The sequence below is a fragment of the Anolis carolinensis genome, chromosome 5 (assembly GCF_035594765.1).
Source record: "Anolis carolinensis isolate JA03-04 chromosome 5, rAnoCar3.1.pri, whole genome shotgun sequence".
Lineage (NCBI taxonomy): Eukaryota > Metazoa > Chordata > Lepidosauria > Squamata > Dactyloidae > Anolis > Anolis carolinensis.
In genome coordinates, this window is record NC_085845.1 from 45,371,673 (window position 1) to 45,399,266 (window position 27,594).

The 27,594-nt window shown below is 39.1% G+C and overlaps 1 protein-coding gene across 3 annotated transcripts; it reads left to right on the top strand.

Moving 5' to 3' along the window:
* Positions 1-2,698: 2,698 nt before the first annotated feature.
* On the top strand, positions 2,699-26,498 carry usp38 (ubiquitin specific peptidase 38). Of its 3 annotated transcripts, none has more exons than XM_016994065.2 (10): positions 2,699-2,850; positions 12,475-12,610; positions 15,915-16,044; positions 16,210-16,311; positions 17,796-17,954; positions 18,822-19,015; positions 19,632-19,725; positions 20,103-20,209; positions 20,970-22,320; positions 25,966-26,498. In XM_016994065.2, the coding sequence occupies exons 2-10, from the start codon at positions 12,534-12,536 to the stop codon at positions 26,125-26,127; spliced, it is 2,376 nt and encodes a 791-aa protein (XP_016849554.1). In that variant the 5' UTR covers positions 2,699-2,850; positions 12,475-12,533; the 3' UTR covers positions 26,128-26,498. The 3 variants fall into 3 exon arrangements, with proteins under 3 accessions (XP_016849554.1, XP_008110067.2, XP_003221712.2); XM_003221664.4 differs by lacking the exon at positions 2,699-2,850 and adding an exon at positions 7,788-8,726; XM_008111860.3 differs by lacking the exons at positions 2,699-2,850; positions 16,210-16,311 and adding an exon at positions 7,782-8,726.
* Positions 26,499-27,594: the final 1,096 nt, after the last annotated feature.

Consider the following 27,594-nt stretch of genomic DNA (forward strand, 5'->3'; position numbering starts at 1 on the left):
TTACAAAAATGTGAGTCAAGCACTGAAAGGGTTAAATAAGCTAGCATCACCCTGAGGAAAGTGAGTAGGCTGAAGCCTGTTAAGAGTTAGTGGGCCAAAGCTAGTGTTGTCCTGAGGAGTGTGTGAGAAACCTCTGTGTAAAGTAAGCCTCAGCGAGAGAAGCCTCACTGTGGGAGATGTCCTGGTGTGAGTAAGCTTCGATGCGAGAAGCCTCAGTGTGCAACGGCCTCATGTGTGACACTCCAGTGTGAAGGCTGCTGTTTGTAAAGCTACTGTTTGATGCTTCTGGGTAACTTTGGTGTGAAAGGAGGCTCTGTGAGAGCAAATCTGTTTATCTGCATGAGAAAGAGGCCCAGCGTGGAAGCAAAGAAAGAAGTATAAAGAACTTTCTGTTATGGAAACAGAAACCATATTATTTTGCTATAAAGAAAAGTCTCCTATGGAAGATATAACATTGGTCTGTGTATTTTTGTTCTTTGCATCACTTTTGGCTACTGGTGCTGGGTCATGCTGCTGCTAATAAGTTACTCTGCTGTACATTTATGGGGAGGGTCTTTTGATAATAAGCCCACTCGCCAAACAAAACATACTTAATCCAGGACTTGGGTGAGCATGCCAACCTGGTCTTGGATGAGCATGCCTGCCTGGCTTGTATTACAGAGACATGGGCGGATGAAGCAGCTGCAGGTGTATTTGGGGGGGGGGGGGGAGGCTATCTCTCCCAGCTCTATCCATCTGGGTTTTCTGTGGAGCAGCAGGCAAGACCTAGAGAATGGGGAGGCAGTTTCAGCCGTCTATTGCGATTCCATCTCCCACATCTGGAGCTGTATCTCACAGTATGATGGGTGTGAATGTGTGCACTTAAAGCTGAGTAAATGGGACAGAATAGGGATTCTGTTGGTGTACAACTCATCCCATTGTTCAACAGTCTCCTCTTCTGAGTTGAGCTGTTGTTGGAGTCCCCTTGTCTAGTTGTGCTGGGAAACATTCATGCCTGTCAGTAACATTTCACGTCCTCCGTGACAGCCATGGGACTGTCGCAAGTACAGTAGAGTCTCACTTATCCAAGCTAAACGGGCCAGCAGGAGCTTGGATAAGCAAATATCTTGGATAATGAGGGATTAAGGAAAAGCCTATTAAACATCAAATTAGGTTATGATTTTACAAATTAAGCACCAAAACATCACATTATACAACAAATTTGACAGAAAAAGTAGTTCAATACGCAGTAATGTTATGTTGTAATTACTGTATTTACGAATTTAGCACCAAAATATCACGATATATTGAAAACATTGACTACAAAAATGGCTTGGATAATCCAGAAGCTTGGATAAGCGAGGCTTGGATAAGTGAGACTCTACTGTAGTATGCTGCAATACATACAATGAACTTAAGTTTCCTGTGCGGGGAAAGATTATGGTGATCTAGGTATGATCCAGGAGCTTCCTATAGTTATGGGCAGATCACTTACCTGGTGGGTTTTTGACTCATAGGAACTCAGAGCTGCTCCAGGGCTGGGGGCCAATTAAGATTATCCACCCCAGAATAGCCCTCGAGATGTTTCCTATAGCCTTTGCTCATGATCTCTTGGCTGATCTCTGGAATATGAGATGGCCAAGGCAGTGATCACAATTGGTCCTAAACATCCCCTCCCATGTAAAGTTAATATATTAAATAAATAATAAAGTGAATTGGTTTACTTATAAAATGTCTACAGGCTCATTAAAGATAAATCAAAATTTCAAAAGAACAAGAGTTTTATTAGGCCTATCCAAAGTGTGCCAAATGGCCAGCAAGCATTGGAAGACATTTCTTTGGGCTCAGAGGTATTGTTGTGGGGGTGGACTGGGAGACAAGAGGGCACTGCTTTTCCAAATGAATTTTGCCCTCTGCAATGAAATTTTCCTTCAGTTCCCAAATTTCTAGTGTTGCAGTATCCTAAAATTTCGGCTAAACATTGAAAAATACGTTTTTTTCCAGAGAAAAACAGATGGCAAAGTTACTAAAAGAATGTGAACACAGCAAATGTAAGAGACAGACATCTCAATCATTTTTTTCATTAATACTGAATAGTGACCAGTCAGTGAAGCAAGCTTCCTCAGCACCAACGAAGGAGGATATTCAATAACTGAGCAACCGAAGCAATACCTGGGCACCTAGAGATATATACATACATTCTCCAGAGTGATTCCAGTTGGGGAACAATGGTTAATATTATTTCTAACAACACTGGATGCAATACCTAGTATTAAATAAAAATGTCAAAAACAGGTCATCTGGTAGACATGACAGAAATCCCAAAGTGAACTATGATGTCATTTCTGAAATCTAGTGACTTTAATTTCAGAATTAAAAAAGAAACTTTAGTTTTACGTCTCATGAAATTCAATATGTAATATGAGGTCATAATTGTAGAATTATCATGGGCTTCGAAAGATGACAGCTGAATACTAATCACAAGTCATAATGCTCAGCACCAGAATATGTTGTCTTCTGATAGTGAGTTGTCATGAATCACCATCATAACAAATATATGTCTTCATCTACAGCCATATGAAGCCAAATAGGTCCAATAGACTGTGGATATATTTGATTGGCTTTGTTAGATTTCTTTTTTTATTAATGGGGAGGAGCTTAAAGCCTAAACTGATAAACAAGACAATATTTTGAACCTAGGATTTGAGAACACCAAGGAAAGATCTGGGGAATTTAAACTTAACTCTGGATAGTCTTACTTTTCATCCACTGCCAAGGATGTTACATGAAATCGCTATGGGTGTCCGCTGAAATTCTGAGATCCACCAGACAAGAAAATTGGGCAACCATGGGAATGCGAGTATCTTTACGGTAAGTTTTGGTATTATTTCTCTGTAGTATAAATAGTTGTGTTATTAAATAGTTGTATTATTAAACATAAAGTGTCTGGCATGCTAAACCTGTTTATCAAGTCAGCAGGTCAGATAAATACGGACAAGCCCTATATAAGTTGCAATGGGTGGCACAAAGATGGAGCTGTCTGATAATCATTTGGGTGTAACCTGATTTCCATATGTGTAGAAAAATTATATGGTAGCACACCCCATCTCGAAAATCAGATTATCTCAATTTCTCCTATAACTAAATAGAATTAGGTATGTTTAGTATGTCAGTGGGAATGTGTGCATTCAAGTCACCTGTCAATGGTTACCCCATTAATTTTTCTTAGGGATTTTCCTAAGCAAACAATACTCAGAGGCAGTTTAGCTGGTTACTCCCTCTGAAATTTGGCACCTGGTATTCACCAGCAATCTCCCATCCAAGTACTAAGAAGGGCTGACTCTGCTTAGCTTCCAAGTCCATCAGCTAAAACCAAGGATTTTCTAGTAAGAGCTGGGGAAGAACCACACCTGGAATGGCAGAAAACCACTGCCTGTCAGACCTGAATTACTAGATATATACACAGATAGAATTCAACACTATTCTCTGCACCCGATTCAACATAAGATAGCTTTCCACATTCTAATATTTACCATTCTAATAATCAAACTAATGGTCATCAATTGCAGCTTATAAAATATCTTATCCTGATAAAGAATGCCATATCTTAGAAAAGAATACTGGATCTTATGACACTTTATTGTAAGAGTAAGTTAATTTAACAATTAAGTTTCTGTTAATAATTATGAATGCAAAGTTAAAAAACCAATAAAAAGTGGTAGGACAAAAGCATAATAGAAAAATATTATAAAGGTTTTATCTACTGATGATGCCCATAATATGAGCCTATTTCTTTCTTATAAGAGAACAACCTGATTTCTACACTTAAGAATGCTTACTCTTTATCTTTATGTCCCTGCTCATCAATTTTTATGAAATCACACAATTCAAACCAATGACTGATTACAAAACAATGAAGTGGTATCAAGAGTGTATCTAACAGTGCACGGAAGGCAAAGGTGTGGTAAAGTAGTGGTCGTTTGGAAGGTTGCTGTCAGTGTGAAGTTTGGGTTGCTTTGAGTTTTCTGAGCTGTATGGGCATGTTTCAGAAGCATCCTCTCATGACGTTTCACCCACATCTATGGCAAGTATCCTCAGAGGTTGTGAGGTTTGTTGGAAACCAGACAAATGGGGTTTATATATCTTTGGAATGCTCAGGATGGGAGAAAGAACTTTTCTGCTTGAGGCAAGTGTAAATGTTGCAATTGACCACCTTGATGAGCATTGAATAGCCCTGCAGCTTCAAAGCCTGGCTGCTTCCTCCCTGGGGGAATACTTTGTTGGGAGGTGTTAGCTGGCCCCGATTGTCTCCTGTCTGGAATCCCCTATTTTCTGACTGTTTTTTTTTTATTTACTGTCCTGATTTTAGAAAACAGGGGAAATCCTGACAGACTTTGAAGATGTAGGGCTATTCAATGCAGGGCTATTCAAAGCAGACAAGAGTTCTTTCTCCCACCCTGGACATTCCATAGATATATAAACCTCGCTTACTTAGTTTCCAACAGACACCTCAACCACTGAGGATGCATGCCATAGATATGGATGAAACATCAGGAGAGAATGCTTCTGGAACATGGCCATACAGCCTGGAAAACTCACAGCAACTCAGTGATTCCGGCCATGAAAGCCTTCAACAACACAGTGTGACGTTGTGATAAAAAGGTTTGTGATTAAAAAATAATGGAGAGAATGAATTTGTACTATTGTGATGTGAATGTGGCTGTTCTAAAAAAAATACCCCACCTGTTAAGACAAGAAACTCTCATGCAGAATCTGTTCTGCCAAGATGCAATAAAAATGAAATGGGAAGGTATTTGATGATTGGAATTTGAAGCCTTGTGCAATGATGAGTCATGCTTAACTGTGTAATGTTAATGAATCACAATGAGTCTTCACAATACTGATTGTATAATTAATTTCCATGTGCCACCTACAAAATAGCTATTTGCACATGTCTTTGTCCTGCCTATATAAAAAATATGTATTACATTATTTCCTGAGCCAATGCCTTGCTCATAGCCTTTTTTCCTTAATCAATCATTTAGCTCTTAACATTTTATTCCCATAGTATGGTTTTCAGGAAAAACGGGCTCTAAATAGTTTTATTTTATTTAACACATTTGTTTAACATGTTCTAGTCAATTTTCTTATCATGTCAGAAGCGAATTGAGAAAACACTGCAAGTTGCTTCTGGTGTGAGAGAATTGGTCATCTACAGAGATATTGCCCTGGGGATGCCTGGATGTGTTACCATCCTGCTGGGAAGCTTCTCTCATGTCCCTACATGGGAAGCTAGGGCTGACAGATAGGAGTTCACTCCATCTCACGGATTTGAAATGCCAACCTTCAAGTCAGCAGTTCAGCCAGCACAAGTGTTTAAACCATTGCGTCACAACGGCCCCTTCTAGTCAATTACATTTAAATCTATACGTGTAACTGGAATATTTGTAACAATGTAAACAGAAAAGTATATACAGCTTATCCCTTGTCCAGAATTCCAAAATATTCCAAAATCATCCAAATGAGTGACTCAGATAATGACACCTTTTGCTTTCTGACAGCTCAATGAAGATAAGCATTGTTTCATGAAAAATCATATTTGAAATGTTGTGTATAAAATTACCTCCAGGCTGTGTGCATAAGGTGTATATGAAACATCAATGAATTTTGCATTTAGATTTGGGTCTCAGCTCTAAGCCATCTCATGGCAGTGAAAGAAGTGTCAAACTACATTCATCCTATACTGTAGACGCCCCCCTTGCTGTGCTAATTGTCTACTTGCAAAGAACACTTGAGGCCCCGTCCACACAGCTGAATAAGATCAATTTTCTGCTTTGAACCGGAATATATGGCAGTGTGGACTCAGATAACCCAGTTCAAAGCAGATACTGTGGGATTTTCTGCTATGATATTCTGGGTTATATGGCTGTGTGGAAGGGCTCTGAGATAAGACAATATTTTAAAAAATACCCCAGCCCTCAACCTTGGAATATCTTTTCTGTTTGTAAGACCTCTTTCACCTCCTTTTCTGGTTATGTGAGGCCTAACTTTGTTCTCCGTAAGAAAGGGATGTCTATTGCAACAATGAACACAGCCTCTAGGGGCCCTTCCAGACAGCCCTATATTCCAGAATATCAAGGTAGAAAATCACACAATATATGCTTTGATCTGGGTTATCTGAGTCCACACTCAGATAATGTAGGATTTTCTGCCTTGATATTCTGAGATATAGGGCTGTCTGGAAGGGCCCTAAGTGCATGGGTGCATTTATACCATAGAATTGATGATAATAATAATAATAATAATAATAATAATAATAATAATAATAATGCTTTCTTTATATACTGCTCCATCTCCTAGAGGGGATTCAGGACAGTCTCCAACATGAACAAAAAACATTCAATTGTCAAAAAGACACCATAAAACAAGGTTAAACATAATATATATTGTAAACATCAGCATAAAACAAAAACAAACAATTCTACTAAAAACAATCACAAAAATTAAAATCCAGTTCAATTAATGCAGTTTGACACCACTTCAACCTCAACTACCATGGCTCAGTGCAATGGGATCCTGAGAGGTGTGGGTTGACAAGAGACATAGCTTTCTCTGCTGGTGCCTCACCAGACTACAAACATCGGGGATGTGTTGTCGATGGTTTTCATGGCCAGAATCACTGGGTTGCTTTGAGTTTTCTGGGCTGTATGGCCATGTTCCAGAAGCATTCTCTCCTGAATGTTTTGCCAACATCTATGGCAGGCATCCTCAGAGGTTGTGAGATCTATTGGAAAGTAGGCAAGTGAGGTTTATATATCTGTGGAAGGTCCAGGGTGGGAGAAAGAACTCTTGTCTGTTGGAGGCATGTGTGAATGTTGCAATTAATTACCTTGATTTGCATTGAAGAGCCTTGCAACTTCAAAGCCTGGCTGCTTCCTGCCTGGGGGAATCCTTTGTTGGGAGGTGTCAATTGGCCCTGATGGTTTATCTGGAATTATCCTGTCTTCTGAGTGTTTAGACCAGGCATGGGCAAACTTCGGCCCTCCAGGCGTTTTGGACTTCATCTTCCACAATTCCTAACAGCTGTCTGTTAAGAATTGTGGGAGTCGAAGTCCAAAACGCCTGGAGGGCCGAAGTTTGCCCATGCCTGGTTCAAATACTCAGTGTGAACTGCAACATTCTCACTTGCCTCAGGCAGACAAGAGTTCTTTTTCCCACCCTGGACATATCAACTCCACTTGCCTAGTTTCCAACAGACCTCACAGCCGCTGAGGATGCCTGCCATAGTTGTGGGCGAAACGTCAGGAGAGAATGCTTGTGGAACATGGCCATACAGCCCAGGAAACTCACAAGAACCCAACGTCAGGGATTCCACAGCATTGCGCCATGGCGTCAAATTTCATTCATCCAGCTGCAACAGGCCATTCTCTTATCTTGTCGTCGAACTCCTTTGGTTCTTTTCTTTCTTCCCGCTTGTTTATAGTTTCTTAACCTTGAAGGAACTGGGAGCTCTGGCCTGGGCTGGTCCATGAGGTCACGAAGAGTCGGAAGCGACTGAACGAATAAACAACAACATTAATTGTTTGGCCCCGCCCTAAAGTCTCTGTGCGCTCTTCCGATTGGGTCTCACGCAAGGCAGTCAACACTTCCCCCTCTGCCAAGACCAGGCATGCGCAATGTTGTCCCGGCTTAATGTGCCTGCGCCCTTTGCGATTGGGACTCCACGCGGCCTCCTCAGCCAATGCTACGCACGCGCATTGTTGCCTTAACGTTTGCGCGCTGACGAGTGACTCCCACGGAAGCGGCTCAACGCTCCCGACCGCAGCAAGTACCACGCATGTGCGTTGCTAGGGCTACGCCCACCACCACCAGGCCTCCCAAGCCGGAAGCGACGGCGGCCTACTTCCTGCCCGGCGTGACTATGCGGCGCTGCGTCGCTTCCGGGTCGGCTGTTTGGCCCGGCGCTCGGGCCTTGGAGGGAGCGAGCCGGGGCCGATGTTGAGGCGCCGGGCGGGCGGGCAAGGAGGGTAGGCGGCGAGGCCTGGCCATGGAGAAGATCCTGGAGGGCCTGGTGAGCTCGACGCACCCGCTGCCGCTGAAGCGCGCGATCGTGCGGCGGGTGGTGGAGTCGGCGGAGGCGCCGCTGAGCGAGCCGCAGTGCCGGGCCATGTTCGAGCTGAGCACCCGGCTCATCCTGCAGGGGCCCGACCCCTTCCAGCGGCAGGTGGGGCGGCAAGTGCTCGAGGCCTACGCCCGCCACCACCGCGCCGCCTTCGAGGCCTTCTTCACGCGAGGCCTGGTGCTGGCCTTGCTCCGCGGCGCCGGAGGAGAAGGCCCGCCCTCCATCCCCCCGGGCCTGGACCCCGCCGTGCTGGACTACATCCAGGGCGGGCTGCGGCTGCTCATCAGCTGCCCGGCGGTGCTGGAGCTCTTCGCGCTGCTGCAGGAGGAGGCCTCGCGGCTGGTGGGTGAGCGGCCCCCGGCCCCGCTCTGCGCCCGCCTCTGCCAGCTCCTGGCCGACTTCCCGCAGTGCCTGCCCCGCGGGAGGAAGGCCGCGCTCGGCTTCTGCCAGCAGCTGGTCCGCAGCATCGCCCACTTCCAGACGCAGGGCACCCGCGAGGCCGAGCTGCGCCTCTACGTCGCCCAGGTCAGCCAGGTCAGCGGCCTGCTCCGCAGCGTCTGGAAGACCGAGCCCGACACGCTGCTGCCTTCCTTGCAGGAGCTCTTCGCCATCATCTCCTCCACCGGTCAGTCAGCGCCTCCCTTCAGTTGTTTTCTCGCTTTTCGTGGTGTGGTCTCTTTGTCCTGACTTCATCCAGTGGGATAGAAGCCCCCGCTGGTACAGTGGGTTAAAGCCTTGTGCCGGCAGGACTTATAACTTGAAAGTTGGATTTCTGACCTGAAGGTTGCCGGTTCAAATCCAACCTGGGGAGAGCGCGGATGAGCTCCCTCTGTCAGCTTCATGCGGGGACATGGGAGAAGCATCCCACAAGGATGCCAAAACATCCATGTGTCCCATGGGCAACGTCCTTGGAGGTGGCCAGTTTTCTCATACCAGAAGCGACTTGCAGTTTCTCAAGTTGCTCCTGACACATACAAAAAAATTCCAGTGGGATCCTGGGATTTGTAGTAGTACAAATAATACTAATACTGTACACAGTATATTCCGCCCTATCTCCCCGAGGGGACTCAGAGCGGATTACAACATACACAGATAGGCAAACATTCAATGCCTTTAATACAGTGGAATAACAATGACATACTGAGGAGGTTTGGCCCCTTTTAAACCTCTGAAACTGGTTTCCGAAATGAGGTTCAGAGGCAAGATAATGAAAGATACAGCAGACTTTATTTTGCAAAATAGAGACCTGTGGGCAGCATAAAAAGGAAATGCTACCGCAAGACTCAACTCGGTTGGGGCTTTATAGGATTTCCAATGACATTTCACACCTTCCCAAAATCCCTTTTCCCAGGCTCTTTCCTTTCCATTCCCCTTTCATCTTCCCATGGTTCCTTTGATTAGATGCTTATCAAAACAGTTCGGGAAGGCACAATTTCCCTATTACACTCATTCAGTAGATCAGTATGCCATCTGGGCCTTTTTAAAGCCTCAATTTGGCCCAATCGATCAAAATCAAACTATATCAAAATGCCATTTATAATTCATACATCTAAGACTGCTGTCTCTAAAGTTTTATTGCCTGTTTCTGTGAGTTCCCTGGGTCACACAGAATTCTTTGCATCTCTAAAGAAGGTGATGGCTTGTTTGTCGCCAGCTTTCCCCTTTCAACTGCCATTTGTTGCGTGTTTTCTTTGTCCTGTGTGTTTCTCATGGCTAAATTCTAACATTAAGACTAAGGCTATTTATTTAATCAAACTCACTCTCCACAATATTGTTATTTATGAATCAGATTAAATCAGGTGTCCCTTGTCCCCTTCAATACAAATACACAGAACTAAGGTAAAGGCTTTGATCCCGGGCCAAGAATCCCAAATGCTCTTCCCTGGACTGCAAATTAGGAGTGTGAATTATTCTGTGCCCCTTTCCACACAGCTGTATAAAATCCCACATTATCTGCTTTGAACTGGGTTATATGGCAGTGTGGACTCAGATAAGGTGCTCTGAGTCCCTGTGGGGGTGAGATAGAGCGGGTAAAAATGCAGTAAATAAATAAAATAGTCCACAGCAGACATTGTGGATTATCTGCCTTGATATTCTGTGTTATTTGGTTGTGTGGAAGGGCCCTATGTAACACAATTTTGTTCATGGGTCATAAATGTCATTTCTTGCTTGGTTCTATCATACAAACATAGAAAAGGCTTATTACACCTCATTTTTTTTTTTGCAGGACATTCTGCAGCACATGTTGCTATAGTTTTTCCATGAATATCTCATAGAGTTTCCCCCATTCAACATAGTTTGTGGCAACAACAAAAACAAAGTTTCTGGAGTATAGCAACTACTTTCAAAATAAAGGACCGCACAATTAAACAGGAAGTAACACTTTCAAACCAGGAACAATTTATTTTCCACATTTTGTTACATGGTGTTATGTGTTCACACCACACAATTGTAGTGCTATGATTTCTATTTAACAGTCATGACTTCATCCAGTGGGATCCTGAGATTTGTAGTAAGATCTTTGTCAGAGAATTCCAAATGCTCTTCCTTGAACTGCAAATCCCAGTGTTTTAGAGGAAAAGACAGTGGCATTTAAAGGGTGTGTTCTGCTGCCTTTTTTGCATGATCTTTTTGTCATCATCTCCTCCACACTTGTATGCAAATAGTTTCTCCTTTGGCTGATGAACTGCCCTGACTTAATCCAGTGGAATTCTGGCATTCATAGTTTCGGGGGCTCTACAGGTCTTTGGTCAAGAATTCCAAATGTTCTTCCTTGAACTGCAAATCCCAGTGTTCCTTATGAAGGGACCATGGCAGTTAAAGGGATGTTAAGGCATTAAAGTTATGCATAAGTTGAGCGTGTCTTGTCCTGAATTACGAAATCCGAAATATTTTCTCACATTCACTTACTGATGGTTCAGTGTACACAAACTGATTCATAGACGACATTATTAAAATACTGTGTACAAAATTACATCCTGGCTATATGTATATGGTGTACATAAAACATATCTTTCATGTTTAGACTTGGTCCCTAACTCCAAGATTATGTACATATAAGAAAATACAGGTATTCCAAAATCCAAAACTGTACTGATCCCAAGCATTTTAAATAAGGGAAAATTAGTCTATAATGTACAAACAAGAGGTGGGTTTGGTGTAAGATAGAGCAGTGTCCTCCATTTCCTTGCATTTGATCGTGACTACATCTCCCTACGAACCTGTGCGATCTCTAAGATCTTCTGGAGAGGCTTTTCTCTCGCTCCCCCCCCCCCCCTTCTCAAGCATGGTTGGGGACTCGGGAGAGGGCCTTCTTTGTGGTGGCTGTCTGGCTCTGGAATTCCCTCCCCGGGGAGATTAGGTTAGCACCTACCCTCTCTCTCTTCCATAAGCAATTAAAAACATGGATGTTCTGTCGTGCATTCAATTAGACAAGCCCTTACAACCTGCCCCCTATTCATATTGAAATCTGCTTTTCCACTTTACAGTTGTTTTTCATCTCAGTACTTTTTCCCTACCTACTTCCTACCCCATGTATTTCTACTTTGATTTATATATCAGTTGTAACTTTGATGAGTTATTAGTCACCCATTTTGCCCTAGGATGAGACCTTCTAAAGGCTCACGGATGATTGTAAATTACTTTTAATGTTTTTATAGTTATGTTATTTTAACTATGATATGTTTAATCCTTTTCTAGTTGATACTTGTGTTTTAAATTGTATTTTATGATGTAAATGTGACTGATTGGGCTTGTCCCCATGTAAGCCGCTCCGAGTCCCTTTGGGGAGATGGTGGCGGCATACAAAAATATAGTAGTAGTAGTAGTAGTTGTTGTTGTTGTTGTTGTTATTAGCAAATAACCAATAAATAAAGGAGCCTCCAGCATTGCTAGCTAAATAATGCTTTAATGCTTTAAGTTCATTTTCAGTTGTGTTTACTAACTCATTGTATGACTAGGCCACATTTCCTGTGCTGGAGGGAATATTTGAATTGGACTAATGCCTGTGATGACCAGGAGTCTAGGTAAAGGCAGTAATTAGGTGTGACAGATCCCTTTATGTAGGCTGGCCCCAAAACATCAACCCTTAGGAATCCTGTCACTCCTCCTGCCCATATTCCTCTAGGCACTCCCCTGTTGGATTGAGTTACTGATCTTTAGGGTTGACCCTTTGAATGTGATCCTGTGGCTATGTTGTTGTGTGGGTTCTTTAGTTTTGGAATATGTGGCACTGACTCCCAATTTGAGCTTGATAGAGAGCCAGAGGCAGGTGTAACACTACAATAATAGGTATATTGAACACAATTCCTAATAATCTATTCTCTAAACTTTCCAAAAACTAAGGATGTTTTTTCTATATTGAATTATTACAGATACTTCTTTTGAACCTTCAGTTGCCTTGGCAAGTCTTGTGCAACATATCCCATTGCAAATGATCACAGTGCTTATTGGAAGCCTTACTACAGATCCAAATGTGAAGGACGCAAGTATGACACAAGCTTTGTGCAGGTATGACTGTTGTTGTGGAAAATGGCACAGCAGAAATGTTAGCTAAGTTAAAGCATCTTATGGATTTTAAGAATTTTAAACAATTGATTACATTTTAGTATGCCTGTCAGTTAAGGAGTACATATACATTGTTTTTAGATGATGTATGCAATTGCTGAAAGCACTAGATTAGAAGGATTCTTGACTTTGTAAAGTTTTTGTTTTAAGTACAGTATAGTCTCACTTATCCAAGCTAAACAGGCCGGCAGAAGCTTGGATAAGCGAATATCTTGGATTATAAGGACTGATCAAGGAAAAGCCTATTAAACATCAAATTAGGTTATGATTTTACAAATTAAGCACCAAAACATCATGTTATACAACAAATTTGACAGAAAAAGTAGTTCAATACACAGTAATGTTATGTTGTAATTACTGTATTTACGAATTTAGCACCAAAATATCACAATACATTGGAAACATTGACTACAAAAATGGCTTGGATTATCCAGAGGCTTGGATAAACGAGGCTTGGATAAGTGAGACTCTACTGTATTTGAACTACAATAAATGAATGTGTGTGGTGTTTTTAAAATGACTTCTTGGATTATCAGGGATTATAATTGACTAAAGGTTTTAATTGATTAAGACAACCTACACAGTAGAGTTCTTAGTATTCAAATGAATTTTGCAGTCACATATATTGAGTGTATTTTTAAAAGCTTTGAATCCCGACTGAGGAAAAGAGATGCTAAGGTATAATGATCTGTCATCTTTTCATGAAATCACTAAACTTGTGATAAACAAATACCCTGAAATTGAACACAAGTACAAGCTGTCCATTTTCTATTTTAGGCAAGACCATGTGGTTTTGAATTGTAGACGATAGCTGGGATGTGAAACCATGTTAGAGAAAGAGCAGTGAACAGATACAAAGGTTTCTGTTTGCTATTTTGTGATATTTTATAATTACAGGATTATGAGTACAAAACATTTAACTACATAGTTAAAACAAGCAAACGTGTCATTTAATTATTTTTGTTATCACAATCTCTGAGGCTTGGAGGCATGATGGTCCTGGCTGCAGGTTTAGCTTACATTTATAGGTTTAGACAGGCAAATGGGAATAGCTGTTAATCAGTACATTTATGGTAATCTAAGTAAATGTATATAGAGACCTCCGACTGGCTTTAGTCTTGCATCTGAAAATAGTTCAAAGATTATTCTCTTTCAATTAATTAATTAAAAGTTCTGTGGCATGTGTTCATTTGTATGTCCAAAATAGTTGAAGTCCCTTGTTGCCCTCATGAGACTTCCATTAGGAAGTCCACAAAAGTATCTTGTTAGTGCTGTTTTTTTTATTAGCCTTCCTGTATGATAGCCTGTCATCTTAAATTTTAGTGATGACATCTCTGTGAACCATAGCAAACAGATCCCATCACCATAAGAAAAGTCACATTATAACGTAGTATGTAGTAACTTTAGTTAAGGCACCCAACACCTCATGCTGGCTTCTCTCTTAGGACAAGACATATAATTATAGGGATGTACATGAGTACTTAACCCTGTTTCAAACTAAGGAATATTTATGTGAGCACTGTGGACTGCTTGCCTCACTTTAATTAATATATCCACAGTCCTGTTGCAAGGAGAGGATGCAGTCCTAGGAAAATCAACTGGATCTTTTGGAAAGGAGTCTCCATAGCATCTATTTTCTTGTACCAGAGGCAGTGTGGTTTGAGCATTGGACTATGCATCTGGAGATGAGGGTTCGAATTCCCACTCAGCCATGTGAACACTCTCTTAGAGGAAAGCAAGGCAAAGCCCTTCTGAACAAATCTTGCCGAGAAACCCCCATGATAGATTTGGCTTAGAGTTGCCATACATTGGCAATTACCTGAGAGTTTCCCTTTGAAGTCACTCAGTGATAATAAATAAAAAATGGAAATGGGATGATTCTTTGTTGTCAAAGTTTAAGTGGGAGAGGGATACAGCTAGTGATCATATAAACCTGAATCTGATCTCATTGAAAAAGTGCCTTTGTCTACAATACTTGGTAGAGATGGCACAAAAATGTGTTCATTATACAGACAACGTTCGATTTAAAAACCTAAAGCCTATTTTAATTAGATCTAAGTGAGTTCCTTTTCTTGGTTGGATTGGGACCCGCAGTTGTAAAATAAAAGTGGGAAAGGCTCAGGAAATCGTTTTATCCCAAAATATCCATGGAATTACCCCCTCCTCTTCACTGCACCTAATATGTGAAGGACTTTGGTGAAGTTGGTGGGTGAGATAGGTTAACCCTCCCCCCCCCCAATTCCTTTATTACTTTGCAAGTATGTTGCCCCTTGTCCCTTTGTTATTCAGCCTTCAAGCCTCTTTATTTGGTGTAAGACATCCATACCTTTCTGCTGTCTCCATTTCCTTTTCTTCCTCCATTTTGATACCTCCATGCATCTTCTCTCCACGGTTCTCCTTGGTCCTAGGAAAGTGTGATTTATTTTCCAGGTAATTAGGAGACAGAAAGGAAATAGTCGCTAGCCTGGTTTAAAATTCAAGATGAAGAGGAACCTTGAGAGTCATACTACCTTAACCTTGATTTTAAGCATGGCATTATCACTCATGTTTATGTCTGTAGCCAAGGCATTCTTGAACTTGGCACCATTTCTAGTTTGCATTTCTAAGTGAATTTTTCATAAATTTACAGGAATGTGAATTCACATTGCTTATTGGGTATCATTACTGTGGTGAATCATATTCATTGCTGCATGCCCAAAACGTTATTGAATTGGCAGGACATTTAATAATTTGATTGCAGTAAATGTCAAAAATGTTAATGTTCATGTTTACTAGCAATTTTTACTGTTGTTTGCATTGCTTTCTGTTATTGGCATTTCTATCATGGTAATTATCCTATATTTGAACATGAAATAAATGAAAGTGTTTATTATATGCCATCAGCTGCCTTTGATGTTTAGCAATAAATGTAGATGGTAGGAAATGTGAAGATTAAAAATGCTCACAATCTGTGTCCATGGCATATGTCTGTAATATTTGTACAAATGTATTTCACAGGGTGCTCCAGACAACAAACGTGTGATTAAATACTTAAGTTAAAATAAAACTTTTCTGCAACAGAAGGGATATCTTGAGAAATGATGTTTCCCAAGAATAGAATCCCATTCAGTTTCGTGGCTTTCAGTATGATTTAATGGTGAACGTCAAGTGGTGTTCCAGTCATATAAACTAACTCTTAACTTTCAGTTAGGTAATTGAAACATAAAGTCTGGTACTGAAATACTAATGTGCATCTATCACTTTCCAGAATGATTGAGTGGCTGTCCTGGCCATTGGCTCAGCATGTGGAGACTTGGGTGATAGCGCTGCTGAAAGGACTGGCTGCAGTCCAGAAGTTTACTATCCTTATTGATGTTACTTTGCTTAAAATTGAACTGGTAGGTATCATCATTCAATGGTAGGATTGTTACAGTTATGCTGTGACTGGCTTTTCTTCCTATTCTGAACCAGAGGGTTGTAAATGTTGTGCAATACAAAACTAAAATTATTTTTCTGCTAAATATTTCCAAAATATATTTATGATATATGTTTGTTTTTTAAAGGTTTTTAATCGACTTTGGTTTCCTCTTGTGAGACCTGGTGCTTTGGCTGTCCTTTCTCATATGTTGCTTAGTTTTCAGCACTCTCCAGAGGCTTTTCACTTGGTAAGTTGCCATTACCTGAGATTTAAATCTATTCGTTAGAAACAACATGCAGATGATTGCTATACATGTTGGTCACTCCATAGTTTCCTCTAAAAAACATGGACTGTAGTCTTATTCATAGAGGTATTTCAACATCACTGCATTAATGATAAAAGTGTTCATAAGTTTGGACCTGCTACTGGAGATATTGCTTTTGGGTGCTGGTTTTAGACCAGTTGTAGTAACGTATGAATTTAGGGTGCAAAGGCCAGTCAAAATTATCTTTTTGCTGTAATTTGGCTAACAAATATTAATAATAATGATTGGAAATATTACAAGTAAAAGTCCTGGTTATATGGTACCTATTTCATTGTTGAACTGCTGTCTCTGGAAATTCTGTTGCACATACAATGTTTAAAGCAAACTAATAGATAAGACAGATTATACAGTAAGACGTTTTTATATGCTTACCTTAACACATCAAACATATGTGGCAGAGAGTCTTTGACAGAGATTTTGCCTTCTTTTCCTTGTGATAAAGGCCTGTTATGTTTTTCATATCTTTTTCAGTAGTAAAGGGTTGTAATAGTTTCTTTATGATATAGTGTATTCTGTTTTATAAAGGCTCTTTTAATCCAGCAAAGCCTTCCACGATCAAAAGGGGGACTCGTGATCATTGCAGTTTACCCCTTTGTCCTGCAATCAATAATATACCACTGTTCCAGAGGTCTAAATCCAACAAAGCACTTCAATATTAACTCAACAAAAGTTCACTCCCTGCTCCTCCCAGCATCCTGAGAGTTTTTCCCCAAACTGTGTCTTCTCCAGAGAGCAGATTTTGAAGACCATGGGAAGAAGAGATTCTCCTAGTGGAAGTCAAATGTTGGTTTTTGCCCAAACTGTCCCTTGACCTTCTAAAAGCTTAATAGCAAAAGAGAGTTCCTTCTATAGAGAGGGATACCTTACTACATAATCTTCTTATGGTGCTGGCTATTGAGTCTTGGTATGAAGAAACAGTACAGCTTAAACCGTAGTGATATAAAGACAAAACTTCAGAAAAATGTGTGTGCAAAATTGTTGAGAGGGCTACATTTTAGAGATGATCAAAAAGGCATTCTGCTAATTGAATGCTGTTGAACACACACTTTTATAGAACTTCTCATTCTTATTTTATTTTAAAACAAGTTTCAGATAAGTCATATTAGACAAAACTGTAAAATATCCCATAGAGGCGACAAAATAAAAATATAGCAATTCTGATGGCTGTCTCTATTTGTGCAGAATAATAGACCTGCCTGGTTATCCATAATTTGTTTTGTTTTGTTTTGTTTTGCAATAAGAAGCAAAAGTGATTTGTGCAGTATGTTCCAAATAGAAAAAATAACATTCTTTATTGGTTTAGTATTTTCATCAGATAATGCTTTTGCTAAAGGCTTTGGATTACATGGCAAAATATGTAAACACCTATTGACACAAATGCTTTGATCTGTTTTTCTTGATATTAGATTGTACCACATGTAGTGAAACTGGTAAAATCCTTCAAAAGCAATAGCCTGCCTTCTAGTACGACGTTTTTGGGACAACTCAGTGAGTTAATACACTGTATGATGTATCATTACTCAGGATTCCCAGAACTTTATGAACCTATTCTAGAAGCTATCAAGGTATGGTAACACAAATACTTAACTTTTATAGGATTGAAACTTGGTTCTTTATTGTTCTGTACCAAATCTATGTGCCGTTTAGACTGCCAGTGATGGTAGGAATATAATTAGTATGAAAAGAAAAGAAATCCCTGTAAAATATCTGAAATGTTATGTTATCAGTATCTGTCTTGTAAAACATGATGTCTGATTTCTTGCCAGAAAAGGGCTGAAATGTAGAGTATTATAATGTGTATTCTTACCTTAAAGGAGCATTTCCACAGAATTAGTTTATCTAATGGGATTTTTAAAGTGTGGGATGATCTTTAGGTGAACATCTTCATTTCAGGAACTTTGCTTGAAATTGGTTGAAAAATTCCCTATTGGAACATTTATTTCCCTTTTATCATATGTTTAAATAAAGGAACTGCAGATAGGAATTGTTCAAATATAACCACTCAGTTTCCTCATAAAGATCAGAAATTTATTCCATAAAGTGGGGAGAATATACACAATAGTGCATTTGGCTCTATTGGATTTTTTTAATTGGGGTGTAAGGAAAAGTATGTGTATATTAGAAACTGTTACATAGTAATACTACTGTTTACAGTTGTACATGCTTTTTTCTTTGTGAAGAAAGGGCAAGAAAACGGACCCAAAATGACCCAAAGACACTGTTTAATTTCTGTAACTACTAAACGTAGTCTCTGAAAATTTGTTGTCTGTGCATACATAATGAAGCTTTGATGACTAGCCAAACACTTGAACTGCCTGTACTATAGAAGACAACTACATAGTATTGTCCCTAGGCTTTATGACTGAACTATAGAGTGACAAATGCATCGTAATAGTGCTCAGTGTTCAGCTCACTTCCTCTCTTTCTCATAGGATCTTCCTAAACCCGGTGAAGAAAAAATTAAGATGATACTCAATCAGAGTGCCTGGACCTCTCAATCCAGTTCCTTGCAATCTTGTTTGTCGGGATTTTCTGGAAAATCTGAAACTGGAAAGACAGGTCTAATTAACTTGGGAAATACATGTTATATGAACAGTGTGATTCAGGCATTATTTATGGCCACAGAGTAAGTTTACATTTCCTTTTGTGGGAAAGATTGGTATATGTGTGTTTTTCTTTAGTCTGTGAAAGGTTTAATATAGTTTGAGAATTACTGGCAAGCAGCAACTTCTCAGAGCTGATCCATTTGACTAAAGCTGGTGGGAAATTTACTGAAATTCAGTAAATTCAGAAGTGTAAATAATATAGCAGACTGGGCATATACTGATAAGTATATCACTTATACTTTTATATCACTTAAGTGGTCAAAAATATGGGTAACTCTATTCCTTAAAAGGTACTTACACACTAGAAAAAAATGCACTGATTTGTGATCTTTCTAGTTCTTTAAAGTATTTGTTTTAGACTCCAATCTTGTGTTTATTTAATCTTGAGAGCAATTTGGATGAATTGTGATGCTTCAGAAATAAGTCTTATATTGAATATTTAACATAAACCTAAGCAGTTTTTAATAAATATTGTGTTATGGAACATTCTTAAAACATTCTTAAAGCAAAACAGTCAAAAAAATCTCACCCCCCCCCCCCCCCACTCAATTAATACATTGGGTCTTTACCATTTACAACATTATATATTTGACAGAATTGAAAATATGGTAATCTCAATTTTTTCACTTTTTACAGTTTTAGAAGACATGTATTATCTTTAAATCTAAATGGATGTAATTCACTAATGAGAAAATTGCAGCATCTATTTGCATTTTTGGCTCATACTCAGGTGTGTAATTATTATTTTTAAATGACTATTATTTAAGAATTGGCATGAATGTAAATGTATAACTTGTCTGCATGCATAAAATTGAAGAAATCGTGTTTTTAAAGAGAAACTTTAGGTGATTAAATTGGACAGTACAATCAAGATTCTCAAAACACAGAAACTAGGTTCAGATTACCATTGTTAGCTTTTTCAGCAATGATTAATGAAACCAGAGCTGTGACATCAGTACTAAATATAATCAGTGCAGTTTACAAATAACTTTTTAATGTTTCACCATTAGACTTGCATTCAACGGTCAGAGCTTAATAATTAAGGAAAGCTTCTTAAAATTGTGTCTATATTTTTTACTTTTCCTTATTTACGTTTGTTTGCTCTAGAGGGAAGCATATGCTCCTCGGATTTTCTTTGAGGCTTCTAGGCCACCTTGGTTTGCTGCTAGAACTCAGCAGGACTGCTCTGAATATCTCAGGTTCCTCTTAGACAGGTAATAGTATTTTGGAAATCAGGAGTGGTGTTTTATGTTAAATAGAACTTCTCAGCGTATAAAATGTTTCATAGACATTTGGTGTTTTTAAAAATGCCATTATTTCCATCCTAAACCTGCATCAGGGTTTTGTTTAGAACTGTAATATATAGAAATATTTTCAGTTTTCAGGAACTGTAAACTCAATGTCTATAGAAGAAATATGTTATTTTAGTTTCGGGGAGGGGAAGTTCACTAGGTTTTATTTGGTTCCTTGGGCACAAAGTTCATTTGTACACAAAAGCAGAAATTACAAGCCTAGTTTTCTTTTGAATTAGGAGCCAGGGCTTTGCTATGATATCTAAAGTTCCATTCCTTTCACTCAGACTTTGGTTTTTCTTTGCAATCCTGGATCCTGGACACCGCATACAAGAAATTGTCTCTGTATGCTGAAAGTTTATGTAGCCTGATAAACCGCCTTGAGTCCCTATTGGGTGATAGGGTGGAATATAAATAAAGTTTTATTTATTTATATATTATTTTCATTTTCCCAATAGTTTAGTCCTATTATGGACTAAACTAGGGATTGAAAGTAACTACTGAGGCAAATACTACCGGTAGCAGTTATGTATTATAATAGGTCAACCATTCAGAGCCTTGAATTCTTCTCTTCTTCTGTATATTAATAATTGGCTGTCTGTTAAATATATTGAAACAGAGTGATATATTTAAAGCGAAAAGAAATTGGATAAATGTCCTGGTTTGATTTTCCCCCCAATAGGCTCCATGAGGAAGAGAGGACTTTGAAAGCTCTATCTTCATCAGAACTTCCAGGGGATATGAATGATGAGTCTCTGGTACAGGATGTGTCCAGTAAGACCCCGCTGAGTACCAAACCTCCCGCTGCAGCAGAAGATAGAACACTAATAGAGAAAATGTTTCGAGGAAAATTGCAAACAAGCATATGCTGTTCAAACTGCAAAAGTACTTCTCACAAAGAAGAACCCTTCACAGATCTCTCACTTGCTTTCTGTCCCCCAGTATTCTTAGAAAATGGTGAACCAGCAAAAGTGGACAATTTGTCTGAAGGAAAAGATACCAGCATGGAACCAGTCAATAATGTGGCATTCAGTCCTGTAGCAGAAACAACATCTGATATTCTAGCAGTTGGTGATTGCTCTGAAATGGTTATGAACGATGGAACACCAAAGGACCATCCCATTGACTCAGACTGTGAAAATGTTACAGATCCAGTTACATGCAAGACTGAATGCAAGGATAGTTTGCAGAAACATGTCACTGAAGTTACCCCCTCTGTTATTGACTTACTGAATTATTTTCTGGCACCTGAGGTTCTTAAAGGAGATAACAAATATTACTGTGAAAAATGTGCCTCTCTACAGAATGCAGAAAAGACTATGCAAGTAGTGGAGGAGCCAGAATACCTCATTCTCACTCTCTTAAGATTTTCATATGACCCTAAGTGTCATATTAGACGTAAAATCTTAGACAATGTGTCTCTTCCGCTTGTTCTGGAGTTACCTGTCAAAAGAACTGTTTCCTCTTTAAGCCCAGTGTCAGGTGTGTGGTCTGTGGGGGTTGAGTTTTCTGACACTGGTGAGAATCTAGCTAAAAAACTCAAGCCTTCTGGTGCTGAAGAAGCAGGTTGCTCTCAATTAATCCCCTATGTATTAAGTTCTGTTGTGGTGCACTCTGGCATATCTTCTGAAAGTGGACATTATTATTCATATGCCCGAAATGTTTCCAGTTCAGGGTCTTCATCGGGATCTTTTGATCAATCCCAAAGTCTGGCTTTAGCTTATCCACAGAATAATTTCATGGCTGGAGAGGCTCCGGTTGCAGCTGTTGAAAAGAAACTGGGGGAGAATGAGGTGTCAAAGGAGTGGTTTTTATTTAATGACAGCAGAGTGACATTTACCTCATTTCAGTCAGTCCAGAAAATAACAAGCAGATTCCCCAAGGACACTGCTTATGTGCTGCTTTACAAAAAGCAAAACAGTGCTAATGCTCTTAATGCTTCATCAGCCAATGGACTCTGGGTCAATGGAGATCCTCCTCTGCAGAAAGATCTTATGGATGCAATTACAAAAGACAATAAGCTGTATTTGCAGGTAAGATGCAGACACTGTTAATGTGAGGAGAGACCTCTATATAAATATGAATTGATTGGCATGGGATTGCAGTCTTATGCCCTCTTATTTTGGGGTAATTCTTAGGGGGAAAGGGGGTAACAAGTGGTGTAAAACTTTGTGTCTCAAAACAGGGCTCAGGAAGACTCAAGTTATAATCTCTGCTCAGCCATGAAAACCCATTGAGAGGTCTTGGGCAAGGTATAATCTCTCAGCTTTAGAGGAAAACAATGGCCAATCTCATCTGAATAATTCCTGCCAGAAATTCCCTAGGATGGGGTGACCCATCAGTTGAGTTGACTTGAAAGTTCATAACAAAAAACCTGCTTAGGATGGAACAGCAAGTAATTACTGCAGTTTCAAGACATATGCTCCTATATTTAGCTGTGAATCCAACTATGGTTCAAATTTTAACTTCCAAAGTGCTTGACCATTTTGTCACTATGGAGCAGTCCCTCTGGAAGCGAAAGTACAAGTCATGTGACTGATTTCGGTTATAAAGTTGGTTCAGTTGTTGCATCTGTAGCACAGATGTTCATAACATGAATCCAATAGTTTTCTAATTACAGAATTAATTAATGTGTATGGACAGAGTATCTTGAATAAACACATGGTGTAGCCAACTCTATGATTTACCTCTTAAGGACTTTTTTTAGGCCATTTGGGGAGGATATAATTTATGCTTTAATTTCTGTTTTTCACCATAGGCCATCAAAATTAGTCTGTTACCAATACACTTCAGCACAGCTTCTCAAACTGGTATAGCAGTGCAGTAGGATAACTACTTATTTAATAGAAACTTAGTCTTGAAGGCAAAGTAGTATTAACTGTAACAATTTATCCCTAATATTTTTAGAAGCCTAATCTGAGCAAAGCAAGGTCAAAATAGCAGCTGATTCATTTTGGGCAATAACAGGAAAAAAAGTGCAAAGCATATTATGAAACCATTTGTGTTGTTTACAGGGTATTAAATAGTACCCAGTTCAGTGTACAAACCAGTCTTGTACTAATGCGAAGGCAGTGGAAATTCAAAAATTATGACATCTCAGAACAGAAGTGTATGCATATCTACTGTTTTTAGTAGATCTCAGAGTGATCAATGACACTTCAAAACACAAAAAGTGATTCACAAAAGTGAAAACTTTAAAATAGAAGATAGTAGATAATAGCCTGCCAGTATCATCTGGTGAAAGACAACCAAAAAAGGGGGTGGCTATGCAACTCAGTAAGATATATAACATAACAGATGCTAATCCAAACCAGAATAAACACATTGATGTAAGTGCTGACTTACTACTCAATACTTGTTGATTAAGTGGGTCTGTTGTAGTTGGAGTAGCAATTGGATCTTGTTCCAGGGAAATAAACAGAGGCACAAAAATGCATTGTTCACATTGTAAAGAAAACTGAGTTTTAGAGCCACAGAAATAGCATTTGTAGTTGTAGAACTGTTGAAAAGAACCTGGGAATATATAGTTGAAGGCTTTTACGGCCAGAATCACTGGAGTGTTGTGTGGTTTCCGGGCTGTATGGCCATGTTCTAGGAGCATTTTCTCCGGATGTTTTACCTGCATCTGTGGCTGGCATCTTCAGAGGATAATCCAGCCACAGATGTAAGCGAAAAGTCAGGAGAAACTGCTACTAGAACATGGCCATACAGCCTGGAAAAACCACACAACATTCCAACCTGGGAATAGTTCATTACAATTTCCAGTTTTAATATGCACTTTATTCGTGTTTTAATTAACATGTATACTCAAAAGGCAGGATTCAGTTAGTTATATCAGCAGATAGTACTGCTTACCTAACATTGTAGATGTGTGTTACACACTTGATGAATTATTTATCTTTCATTATCTAATAAAAAGCAGCCCAGAATGAGATAACTGGTCTCATTGATTATCAGATTTGTCTGATAAAACATAACTGAAAAGTCTTTATGTTCTTACACAGCATTTATCATTATTACTGTTTTGTTTCCACACATATAAAGAAAACTTGAGTTTTAGAGCTACAGAAATAGCATTTGTGGTTTTAGAACTGTTGGAAAAACTTGGAAATATATTGTTTGAAGGCTTTCACTATTCAAAGTGTAATGGATTTTGTTTTGCCCCACATAGCTTTTGCTTCCACCTTACCATGGTGCCATTGATAGCATTACTTAATTGGGAATTGCCTCTAAAGTAATTCAACAAAAGCATTCAGCATGCTTTAAAAAAGATAATAAAGACAGAACTAAGACTATCCATATCAGCTCCTTGCACAAAACAGTTTTTATACTTTATACTTTTATACTTTATCTGCTGTGCCAGATTGTGGATATACAGAGACTCCTTCTTGAGTTGATGAAGATAATTTAAGGTGGTATTCTGGATTTCCAGGATCATGGTCCATGCGGTTGTCCAAAGATGTTGCTCACTAAATACAGGGTGTCCATAAAGTCTCTTTACCATTTAAAAATTAGTAAATGACTTTATGGACACTCTGTATATGAAATCATAGTCTGGACATTTTTCTTACTGGCTAGCAATTTATTTAGGAACTTGTGCTGTTTGCTTTTTCATGGTTAGATTGTCTTTTGTAATCTAGGCTTTCATCCAGCTTCCAGTTATAAAAGTAAGAACAATCTAGGAGAAATTTTGTTTTTGGTATATTAGCGCGCTTCACCAAACCTGTTGCTGTATTAATGGAAATTAAAATGGAGTGTGGTGTGCATAGTGGTAACAAACAAAATGCCTAAAACATAAGTCATTCCAGTTCACCGCTCTTGCTATTTCAAAGTTTACAACCTCTTATTCAACTAAAACGTGTTCCAGTAAGATTGCCAAGGAACTGAACAGAATTCCTACAGCAAACCATTTGATACACTTAATAATCCCCAGTACTTCAGTAAATAAGAGAGCCTTGGCCTAAATCTTAAAACAGTCATTGCAAAACCAGAAATTTTTTAGAATAGGATTTGCATGGTAGCTTTTATTATCCAGCCAAGATACATTTTGAAAATAAAGCAACTGCAGTGATACCGCAGGGGTACAGTTCCTCAAGCCCGGGGACTGAATCCAGCACTCCTGCAGTACAGTCCTATCCACTGAACTTCTCCAAAGCACTGCTTATGTATAGCAACCTTCTTGGATGATTTTCCAGCTTTCGTGTTGCTTTTTCCCAAAACCTCCTAAGATTTACTCTCTGCCAGCAACATATAATAGAATTTTTGATCCCACTTTCTTGCCGTTGACCTCATTTTGCTGTTGCACCCCCAAAATCTTTTTTGAAACTGAATTTGTCTTTTATACGGAAAGATTTTTTTGGCTTAGCTATATAGGATATATTTCTTGAAGTTGTTCCTAAAGATGTCTAGGAATATGAGAATCCTAGCTTCTACTTAACGGTTTCTATTTTTCAGATGTGCACATACAAATTTGGATATTTGATTGACATAAATTTGCTCATTCTTGCTGTGTCAAAAACATTTCTCTGCTTTGGAAGTTGACATCAGTATGAGCTGGATGAAAAGGTGTCAAATTTGAAATCGCGCTCTTCCCTTTTGCTCTCGAGAATAGCATGCATTTTTCATAACCAAATTGTATATGGTTATATGTATGACAGTGCTTCTCCTTTCTGTTTCAGGAGCAAGAGCTTAGTGCTCGGACACAGGCCCTACAAGCAGCTGCAGCTTCGTGCTCCTTTCGGCCAAATGGATTTGATGACAATGACCCTCCTGGAAGTTGTGGGCCAACTGGTGGAGGCGGTGGAGGAGGATTTAGTACTATCGGAAGGCTGGTGTTTTGAGGAAGAGAGCACCTAATGTATTGGTTCCCTCAACAGCTCCCACTACTGCTTAGGACTGTTATCACTGAACTGTATTAAATAATGTACCAAGCTTTTTTTTTCAAGATGTGATCTTTGATCTGAAGAGAACTTTTTAAAATTTGAAATAAATACATGCATCATGGAGAAATCTACCTCTTAAATTCAGTTGTTTTTATGGAAAGATATTCTTGGCCAAAAGAGGAATTAGAAGATATTTATGGCACTAGATTAACTAGTAAAAGCACTTACAATATGTAATTCAAGTCCTTTGAAAAAAAAAATTGAAAACGAATGATTACTTGAGTTCAAAAGTATTTGTGATCGGTTTAATTATTCCCCCCCCCCCCAAACATCTATAAATCTCAAAAACCACTAGAGATGGTGACTTGACTAAAAATAAAAAAAACAGTTAAAAACATAATCCAGGATAAGAAATATTCTAATTACAGCATTACAGATACATATGTAAAGAAGTCACTTTAACGTGCTTATTAGCTCACTTTTTAAAATGTGCATGGTCTTGTAGGAACAAAGTTTATATGAAAAAAGAGCTAAGTTCGTAGTGTTTTCGATTGCTTTGAGAATTATAAAATTATTTCAGGGAATTTATCTGTTGTGTTTTAAGGGAAGAAACTATGTATGTGCCTTGTTGTACCGTAACAAAGTACACATTTTTTGAGGCTGCAGAAAAGTGTAGAACATGAGATGTTAATTTCTTGTTTAATATGAACATTAATTTTTGAAAGTGTTAGCTTCTCCAAAAGTAAAGTCTGATGGTTCTATAAAAACTACTGGTGGCTTGTGATTTTAAGCTCTAAAATGACTTAAAATTTGTTCAGTAAACATTGCTATTGTGGTTGTGGAACACTAAAAAAAAAGTTGGTAATGTTACCCATATTGTTGCGATAAACTGAGACTAAGGACACATTTCATTTTCACTTTATGTCTTTTGGAGGGGAGAAAGAAGAACCCCTTTTCCTTCTTCACTCAAAGGAGAATGGTTGTGAAACAAGCTAAGTTAAATATTTGGCTAAGATATCACTGTCTGCTAGATTTCTTCAATTATCCTGTTCTGTTGCTTATCAATATGATCTAACCATGATTATACAGGTTTTGGAGGTCAGTTGGTGGAAATGTTCTAAGCACTTTTAAGTTAAATACACATTAGTTGGGATTATTCTGTATTGTGCTTCAGGGTGCAGATTTCAGATATGAGTAAATACTTGAATTCGTAAAGAAGGTAGGTATTCAGTAATTATAAGCTGCTGTATTGAATTGCTGATCTGCAAAAAGGCACTCTAGGCCAGTGGTTCTCAACCTATGGGTCCCCAAATGTTTTGGCCTTCTACTCTCAGAAATCCTAACAGCTGGTAAACTCGCTAGGATTTCTGGGAGTTGTAGGCCAAAACACCTGGGACCCACAGATTGAGAACCACTTCTCTAGGC

What these genes read in the sequence shown, in the direction of transcription:
- usp38 (XM_003221664.4), top strand. Translation starts at nt 8,027, where the DNA reads ATGGAGAAGATCCTGGAGGGCCTGGTGAGCTCGACGCACCCGCTGCCG. An exon ending in CGCCATCATCTCCTCCACCG is followed by an intron (nt 8,727 to 12,474) that starts GTCAGTCAGCGC and finishes GAATTATTACAG; the next exon opens with ATACTTCTTTTGAACCTTCA. An exon ending in ATGACACAAGCTTTGTGCAG is followed by an intron (nt 12,611 to 15,914) that starts GTATGACTGTTG and finishes ATCACTTTCCAG; the next exon opens with AATGATTGAGTGGCTGTCCT.